Below are 9,840 nucleotides of genomic sequence, written 5' to 3'. Positions count from 1 at the left end.
AGAGATAAGTGGACCATGTATTGATAGTGAATAGCTAACTATTGTATGGATGGGCTGTAAGAAGGCTATAAGTAACCTTACAGCCAGTAAGTGGACTGTATTATTAAACTTGCTCTAATGGTGGCGGTTTTTATTAATATAATAAATATTTTTTGTATAGATATTTCTTTAAAAATCCCTCCGAAAAGATGGGGAGCAAAGGAACACATATAGGAAAGTAGTGGATCGGTTCACCGTGTCATGTCGGGCAAAGTTCAACAGCACTGCTTGTTGGTAAAAATATTTAGTCTCTATATTGGACATATTGTTTGTGGATTCATGCCCATACACAATCATATAATATTCACAATCATCTAATATTATTAGAGAGCTGTAGTTTTTCTTTCTCCAACTTCTCTATAGATAAGAGTCCCACGAACGCTGTCGCTTTTCCCGATTCATTCATTCACGCGGTCCGACCCGAGTTTAGCGACGAAAGAGCCGCAAGTGAGGATTTTTCTGCGTCCTGCGACTTCTCTTGCCTCCACGTCAGCTCCGGTCCTAGTCACCAGTCTGGTGTTGTCGTCGCAAGGGGTCGGCGGAGGCCTTTAAAAAGAAGAGTCCACCACAGCCCAGGCGAGCGCACGAGGCCGCGTCGTCCCCATCCCATCCCGTTCTCTTTCAATTCGTTCCTCCACCCAGGCGGCCATCGCTCGTCTCCTCTCGGCGAGGGGCAGACCTCTTCAGATCACCGCCCGGCCGGACGTGGATTCTACTCTTCATCTGCCGGTAAGTCACCCGGTCGCGCACTACGACTGCATGCTCCGACGGATTTCCCATGGCCTGTTGGTCCTCGCTTTGCAGGCATTGTGTATATATTGGTTTTGTCTCTCTGAACCAAATCCTAACCTTTTTTTTTTAAAAAAAAACTGTTTTTATCTAGTTTGTTGCCGTCGCATCGATCAATGGCTTGATTTTTATCGCCGTCGTCGCGGTGTTGTTTTTTCAGAGCTCAAGATCGACATCGACGCCATAGCACCTCCTGGTACAACAACTAACGCTGACAACTCCTCTCCTTTCTCTCTCTCTCTCTCTCTCTCTCTCTCTCTCTCTCTCTCTCTCTCTCTCTTTCTTTCTGTTTTGCTTTGTTTGCTCCATCTTCATTCTTCGGTTCTATTTCGTGGTTGAAGTTAAAAAGAAAAGGACTAGTTTTTAGTTGGGCCGGTGATTGCGTTGTCCTCTCTCGCGCTATCGGGGTGGGTACGGTGACTCCGATCCCAAATCGTCTTGGTCGTCGGTACGGTGGGTGTTCGTCGGCGTCGACGCGCGGCCGGCCGGGGAACGGAGAAAGAGAAACCGTACGCGGGCGATGCAAACCGCTAGCTGCTGGCGCGGCGCGCCGCAGCTGCGGGGCCGCGCACACTGTTTGCACGGCGGGGTAGGTACCTTCGCGGACGCGGACGCGGACACTCCCTATAGCTAGCTTGTGGCTGTCACAGTTAGGGAAGTGGCCTTATCGCCGTCGATCTAGCTCTAGCTCTAGCTCCCTATATCCATCTCGTATATGGTAGCAGTATTCAATTAATAATCACCTGGCAGGCAAAGGTTTAAGGTTGGTTGGCAGGGCAGCGCCGCCGCAGCCGCAGGTCTGCAGCAAGCATGCAGCAGCATAAACGTTTCGTCGCGCGCGATAGCATCTGCAGCAACGCGTCTTAAATTCCAACGGATTGGAATGGAAATGGAAGGGGATTAAAAAAAAAACTCCTACATCAGATTTCAGAATCAGAAAGGGGGGAAAAGGGTAAAATCTTAGGCGGGTCCGGCGGCCCGTTGCCGCCTCTTGCCTCGCTGGCTGGCTGGTGGGCGCTTAACGGGGCCCGGACGGCGCCTGAGCCTGAGGAGACCAATAAAGTCCAGGCAGGCACTACGCTGATCTCGGCATGAGAAGGGGAGCACGCCAGCAAGCATACTATTGCGACTGTTGCTACTCACATCTGCGACTGCGACTGCGACGTACCGCCTCGTGCGCCGAGCTGCTCTGGCTGCTGCTGCTGCTGCTGCTTCGTTTGGAGTCTTCCCCATACGCGCCTGTCCAGCGTGGTGGTGTGGTGTGGGGCTGCTGGTTGGGCCAGTAGTAGTACCAGCAGCAGTAGGGCGTCCGTGGACAGGCAGGCGAGGGCAATGGCGGCCGGGCCGGCCTGCCTACTGCTAGATTACACGGGCATTTTATTTATTAAACAAAAAACTTGAGAAGCTTCGCTCGCCGTATTTACCTGCCCGGTGCCGCTCTGCATCGTATGCATGACAACAACAGTTGTGGCATGCATCCGCCCATTGACATTGCCTGCTGCATAGTGCCTTTACTGTTGGTGTTGGGGAACAACAGCTACCATGTGTGTGGCATACTGGCATTGGCATGGCGTTGCTTGCTCGCTCGGCTTCCTTCTGTTTATGCTGCAACAGGCTGCTGCTTCCCTCGACCTCGGTCGATCTGCTGCCGCCCGCCCGCCGTGCCTGCCTGCTGCCTCGTTTACGTCTTGCTAGCGCAGGTGGAACTGCACGCAAGCTCTACTGCTCTATCATCTGGTCCTCCCCCTATAGCTTAGCTTAGCTTAGCTTAGCTAGCCGCCTAGCTATACAGGACCTCGCATCTGCAGTGTTGTGTTGAGTTGCCCCTTGGACAGGACAAGGCTTCCTTCCTTTGCCGGCGTGTGGTGTGTGATGCAGCCGAGGTGTCCACGCAGAGCACAGGTACGGTTCGTCGTTTGTTCGTGCTTGGTCACCGCGGCCTGGCCTGGTGCTCTGTTACTGTTTGTGCTCTAGCGACTCAACATATATAAGTGATAGCGCGCAGATACAGTGGTCGTTGTCGTTGTACTTTATACAGTATTTATTTATTTATGGATATGATGTCACTGTGTCAGCAGGGCAAGTAGTTTTCGTTTGCATTTTACTGTGTTACACGCTGACATATATAGAAATGGTGCACCACACGTGCGGGCCCGCATGTATTATTTTACCATGTACAAAATGGTGTACCGCATCCGGTATATCGCTAGGACGCACTGGCTAGTTTTTGTGTAGATTGCATGGTTCGAGCGAGTGAGTTTGACATTTGGGTCCAATCCATGCATGCACACAAATAATCAACGTGCGGACGCGTTTGTGTACTTGTACTAGCTAACTGCTGATATATACGATGTACTTATTAATTGTTTATCTCTATCTTGATTATTTCACTTCTCCAAGATATATACTGTATGTGAAACTTTAACCACCTCTTGTAAACAGTTGCAGGTTGTAGTAGATAGACGATACATATAGAGCAGTGACTCTAGCTAGCTAGCTAGCTATAGCTAAGGGCAAGTGAAGATGCTGGCATGCATTGCGTGCTCGTCGAAGGAAGGCGGAGAGGACGGCTCCCGTGCCGCGGCCACGACGCCTCACGGCAAAGAAGCCGTCAAGTCTCTCACCTCACAGGTACGTATAGTAGTACCACACATCCATCTCATCTGAGATCCCTACGTACGTACATTTTTTTTATTGTTGTGCGGATATCTCCCTATCGTCTCTACATATGCATGCTACTGTCATTGCTACGTTGTACGTATTATTACTCTTTTGAAAGGCTCGCTCGCTAGCTAGGTATAGTAGTAGTACTGTGTATCAGTGCTCGAGAGAGCGAAGAGAGAGCATGCACAGCAGCCTCTATCTGATGCACGAGCTATACGCACAGCAGCTAGCACTGCCGCCTGCGCTGTGCATGCCACTGTGCTAACAACATGCCGCTAGATCGATAGGAAATTTGGCCAAGCAAAAGGCCAGTAGTGTACGTGGACGCCTGCGGGCTGCGGCGCCGGGCCGTGTCGCAACCCTCAACCGAATTGAATTCCTAGCCTAACCGAACCGCGTGTGCAGGAGGAAGACGCCAATTACATCGAAAAAAAAAGGGCCGCTGCAGGGTTGACGAGGGCGCATGAGACAAACAACATCAGATGGTTCATGGACCACCTTAAAATTTCATCTAAAGTTAAATTATATATAGTCCGTAGATGACGAGCTCTCTAAAATCATAAAATTACATATAGATCGTCTACGAGTACTTGGCTGCCTGCAGCTAGCGCCCGCGCGCTGCTGGGTCACAGGAGTAGTTCCGCCGCCCCACGCGCGTACGCAGAGAGCCAGATCAGCCTTCCATTGGACGCCGCATCACCGGTCGTACGTGACGCCTAGCTCGTCGTCTTCGAAATCGAAGGTCATTTGCTTTGTTCATCCATGTCGTTGTCCCTCCAGCCAACAAATTAATTAACCACAAAACGAACTCTTTGCATGTCTTTCGGTTCGTGTGAGCGACGAGCGTCCAGCAAAGCTGTAGCTTTTCCTTTTTTCCCCTATATACGTACGTCGTATTTACCACGCTGCTACACTCAAAAGTCATGTATTATGGGGGATGGCCCCTGATGAAAGCTTGCAGCTGGCCACAGATCGAGACGACGAGAGTTGCTTTGAACAGAGATAGCTACAACAACAGCTGTTTTGTCAAGCTTTATTTGCTGCAGTGATAAGACTGCTCCTAAACCATGCACGCTCAAAAGCGCAGCGTGAATGACAGCGATCAATCCCCTTTTATCAGTCTACATACTAAGCTTGCAGGACATGCATGCTTTAATTTGCTCACGGCGTTAGTTTTCCTCACCTCTCATCAGCGGCAAAATTAGTAAAAAGCCGGTCAAGGTAGGATGAGTGGATGCCTGTGTGTGGTGGGGGATACCTATCTATTGACAAAGCATCATGCAGCCGGGGGGCCCTTTTCTTGCTTGGATCCTCCCCCATCCCCTCGGTGCCTGCCTTTGCAGCTTGCCAACACTTTGCCGCGCGCCTGTGCCGGATTTGAGAGTTTGCTCCCAAACATTCCCCTACCTAGGCTACCTTTATTCACTCGCCACACCACCACTGATCACTCATTCTCTTTGCCCGAAAGGAAAAGGGCCAGGCCGGCTACGCTCGTCCATGCTACATGCTGCGCCGCTGCAGCCACACGTACTGTTGTGCCTGTGTGTGTGTGCGCGCGCGCGCCCGCGGCCTGCTGGAACCCGATCACGCCATGGCTGCTCGATCGCCTGCTCTTTTCCTCGTGGAAAAGTAGGCATGCCGCGGCTGCAGTGTATGGAACCTTGCTGGGACATACACGCATTTTTGCTTGCTGTCGTGTAGTAGTCGTGTGCCGTTCCTTGAGCTCTCGGCAATCGGCATTCGCCATCGAATAAAGGGCCGACGCCGCGGGCCACGGCGGCCGGCCGCGCGCGCGTGGTCCTCGGCCTCGGCCTGCTAGCATGCAGCCCCCCAACACCCAGGGCCCATCCTGGGCCTCCCCCTGCCGGCCGGCCGGCCGCGCCCTGGTCACGCACGCACGCAGACACGGGCCGCGACGTCGACGTGCCGACGTGCCTTGCCGCGGCGCGACACAGGCATCTGCGGCTGTAGTGGTCTTTCCGTGGGCGCACGCAACGCATAACACATGCACGCGTTGCGCACACACACACACACACACAGTCGCTCCCCAGGAGGGGCCATATGCTGCTGCGTGGCCTGCCATTATGAGCCCGCAATCCTTGCATGCATGACACTGTGACACGGCATGGCATGGTTCCTTGTTGCAGACAAAAGGGTAAAGATTTGCCCCGGACCCCCTGTGTGTCCCTAGAATGAATCAGATAGCTAGAGTGGTCCTCTGTCGAGTTGCAGTTCTTCACAGCCTGCTTTCTTTCTTTTTCTTCTTCTATCGGTAATCTGTAGTGTAGCCGTGTTCACCTTGCTAATCGGCGTAGCTGCTTTTGATTTAAGCGTGTGCGTTAAGGGTATGCTTTGTTGAGTACTCCATCATTAGCTAGGTGATAGTCATGTTTTGGACCCTTCATTAGTCAACAGTCAACATGCATGCATGGATCCTTCAAGCTATATATGTTACCATTGATACTATGAAGTTCGTTTTTAGGCATATTAGCATTTGAAAAATTGAAAAAAAAAATCTTTACGGGTGCATTTGGACCACCACTTTCTTTCACAAACAAATATTATATTGTAAATCAATATCGTGTTAAAACGTTTTACGCACTAATTGTCCATATAATTGGACTGATTAGATACTATTTATATATTCAGCAGTGTCTGTCGAATTTGACCTTTTATAGAAAATCCTAACTAGTTTGCATACTAATTAAACCGAACAGGGGCAGTACTTGATAGCTACTTATATGCTAGTTCGAGTCACCGCTTACGTGCGTTACACTTGTCTTACAGTACTTGTTCAGTCACTCTGGCCTATGACAATGACTCTTCGAGTGGTGGTGGCTAACTAGGCTCTAACGATGCAATGTGCTGTCTTCAGCTCAAGGACATGGTGCTCAAGTTCTCCGGCTCCAGCAAGCAGTGCAAGGGGACGACGGCCGGGACCCAGTCGTTCAGGAGCGGTGGGGGCAGCAGGTACCGCCGCCCGGCCTACCCCAGCTTCATCGACGACACCGGCTTCACGCCGGCGAGCAAGGTTCTCGGCGAGGACTACTACCCAAGGACCGCATTGGCGCCAGGGGCAGGCGGCGCCGCCGGTGGTGGGGCGCGAACCGCGCCGTCGGATACGTTGGACATGACCAGGAGCAACCGCAAGAGCCCCGGGATTAGCGGCTGGATTCCGAGCAAGGAGGCGGCGGCCGACGATGTCATCGTTGTGGAGGACGCCGCCGTGCCCAGGGAGTGGACGGCGCAGGTGGAGCCTGGCGTCCAGATCACCTTCGGCACCATCCCGAGCGGCGGCAACGACCTCAAGCGCATCCGCTTCAGGTGTGTCGTCGTCGTTACAAGGCCACTGTTTCCGTGATCATGTTATTGAGATCATTGATTCTTGCAACTAACTCCTAACTGTCGTTTGCACATGCATATAAACTACGTCGTCGACTCGTCGTAGTCGGGAGATGTTCAATAAGTGGGAGGCGCAGCGGTGGTGGGGCGAGAACTACGACCGCATCGTGGAGCTGTACAACGTGGTGACGTTCAGCGGCCGGCAGCAAGGGTGCTCCACTCCGGTGTCCTCCGTCGACGACTCCGTGTTGGTGGGCATCGCTACAGTACACTGCATGCATCCATTGTTTTGATCCGCTCTTTAATTAACTCGACAAAGCTAAGTGTTGGATTGGATGCACGCACGTAGAGGGACTCGTCCTACTCCCTTGGCGGCTCGACGAGCAGGGGCAGCCCGATCACAGTGCCGCCGCCACCGCCGCCGCCACTACCGCCGGTGGCAAGCAAAGAACAGCTCGGCCGGAGTGTGTCGTTCAAGGCAACGGCAGGGTCCGGGTCCTCGTCAGCACCGTACGCGGCCGCGCATTCCACCAGGCAGGAGGCATACTTCCCGTCCGCGGCCGTGCCTGACCCGTCGGACCACGTCTGGGCGCACCACTTCAACATGCTCAACTCCGCGGCGTCGGTGGCCGGAACGTCCGCGATGGGCGGCGGCGGGGGCCCGTCGTCCTACGACCCGTCGCGCGCCACCACATCGTCCCGGGACGAGGCCGCTTCCGTGTCCCTCAGCAACGTCAGCGACCTGGAAGCCACGGAGTGGATCGAGGAGGACGAGCCGGGCGTGTGCCTCACCATCCGCGAGCTCGGCGACGGCACCCGCGAGCTCCGCCGCATCCGCTTCAGGTATGTATATATGGCACCGATCAGTCATGGACCTGCGGAAGCATATGTCACTGACTCATTAGTAAACAAAATCCATCTTGATCACACGGTTCCTGTCTGTTCCATGCATGTTTCTGTTGTGTTGCATTGCAGCCGGGAGAGGTTCGGCGAGGAGAGGGCAAAGGTGTGGTGGGAGCAGAACCGAGAGAGAATACAAGCTGAATATCTGTAGCAAGCGATCAGACAAGAGCTGATGGCAATTTTCAGGCCTGACTGGATAATCAAATATGTTTTGGGGATAGATTAGGGAGATGATACCGCTATACATGGTGAAAAGAATGTGAAGGGTGAAACTGTGAAAGTGAAAGAAATGGGAGATGGTACCTGTCTTTAGTTACCTAAACTAAACTAATAATAAGGTTGTACATTGTTGGTACCGTGTCTGGTTTAAAGTTATTTTGTAATGTACATCTTGGTTTCTTCGTTGGTCTAATTTGTTTTTTTTTTTTAACTCTGTCCATTTCTTGCGGATTTCGGTAAGCGTAGTACGGATTTTGTTGTGGGTGAAAATAATGCTGGTAAATTGGGGTGGAGACGTGGAATATGTATTGCAAGGAATGGTCATGTTTACTACTCCGTTCCAAAATAAGTGAAGCTACAATATTCGTGCTAATCATTTTTTTAACGTTGACTAAATTTATATAAAATATTAGCAGTATTTGAATCTCCAAATAAGTTTACCTGAAAATAATCAATGATTTATCTAATGAGATACTAAGGCTAGTCTCAATGAGAGTTTCAAGTGAGTTTCATTTGCATTAAATAGGTTACCACATAGGTATTTTTAATGATATGACCGGTATTTAAGAAAAGAGAGAATAAATGAGTTTAATCTTTTGACACAATTACTAACTCTCTGAGTTTTGAAATTAAATGTTTTTGAAATTATAGAATGAAACTCTCCATTGAGAGTCGGTGTTTCATTCCAATTTTATTTTATTTAGTATGACATGGCGGGACTACACTACTCCTGAGCATGGTGGGGATAAGTTGAACTGAAACATGTCTAGATTCGAGACATGGAGTCACCCTAGTCCCCGTATATAAGCTTGGCAACCCGTAAAATTAAGTCTATTTATGAATTTCTAGGCTAGTCTACTTGCATCTCTAGTTTCTATTCCAAAAAGAGATACGCAAATCAACCTACTGGAATTGACAATGGCACATACGACTCGTTTGGTTTGGGGTGATTGAAAGTAGGGAGTGAGAGTTTAGAGATACGAGTTTAGAAATATTTTCTGTGTTATGTCGGAATAGAAATTTTGGTGGGAAGGGGAGTTGGGGGCGGGGCAACTCCTACTAATCAATTCCATAGGGACTGGTCGGAGTTGGGTTTTAATAAAAGAAAAAATTGATCCTCATCATCCATCATGATTTGTCTTTTAGTTTCCTCGTCAAAACCGCCACACCAAACAGGGGATATGAATTCCCTTTCTTATTTCCCTACATGAACCGAACAAGGAATTGGAGCTATAAGTAAATTTTCCACCTTAATTTTCTCTATCAACTCCCATCACCAGTTCCCACTTCTTTTCCCACCTAATTGTCAAACACACCCATAGGGATATATAACACAGGGACAATCTGTTTGCAGCCTCTTGAATAATTGATCACTTTTTCCATAAAAAAAAGTTTATTACTCTCGTTTGCATATATGACACTTAGCTTGAGTAGTTGAGTTCTCGTGTTGTGAGTCTGTGATGTTGGCATGTGTAAGAGCTTCTCTAAAAATCTTTTTAAAATTTACTCACCGAATTATCATTTGAAAAGTTATCTGAGTAAAAATCAGTTTCTATACCATTGTACCCTCCAATAGCTTTTCTATGTATTATGTACATTCTAGAGAGTGATTATCACTCTCTATTTTTGAATAGCGAGAAATCCAGAATAGAGGATATCTATATTTATAGATCCAATTAAATACGATGTTTTTCATCAAAATCTTTATTCCTATAGATTAGAAAGGATATAAAGAGCCCTAGTGCCCTACTCTAAATTGTCCTAGCTTAAGTACTTGGTTCCCAATTCTCAAAAAAAGTACTTGGTTCCCGTTCGTTTCTGTTAAATTTTCACCCGTATTTATCTTAATTCTGTTTTCATAGCTGACTGTCTGATCCCAATCTC

At 49.6% G+C, this 9,840-nt stretch overlaps 1 protein-coding gene across 2 annotated transcripts; it reads left to right on the top strand.

Annotated features, from left to right (window-relative positions):
- Positions 628 to 8,149, top strand: LOC8072274 (protein Brevis radix-like 2). Of its 2 annotated transcripts, none has more exons than XM_021463892.1 (7): positions 628 to 768; positions 989 to 1,024; positions 3,271 to 3,459; positions 6,368 to 6,816; positions 6,941 to 7,085; positions 7,184 to 7,677; positions 7,810 to 8,149. In XM_021463892.1, exons 3-7 carry the CDS (start codon positions 3,352 to 3,354, stop codon positions 7,886 to 7,888), a joined length of 1,275 nt encoding a protein of 424 aa, XP_021319567.1. In that variant the 5' UTR covers positions 628 to 768; positions 989 to 1,024; positions 3,271 to 3,351; the 3' UTR covers positions 7,889 to 8,149. The 2 variants fall into 2 exon arrangements, with proteins under 2 accessions (XP_021319567.1, XP_002448457.2); XM_002448412.2 differs by having other exon boundaries at positions 636 to 768; positions 923 to 1,024.

The sequence above is a fragment of the Sorghum bicolor genome, chromosome 6, assembly GCF_000003195.3.
Source record: "Sorghum bicolor cultivar BTx623 chromosome 6, Sorghum_bicolor_NCBIv3, whole genome shotgun sequence".
Taxonomy (NCBI): domain Eukaryota; kingdom Viridiplantae; phylum Streptophyta; class Magnoliopsida; order Poales; family Poaceae; genus Sorghum; species Sorghum bicolor.
This window is presented reverse-complemented; position numbering and strand designations above follow the sequence as displayed.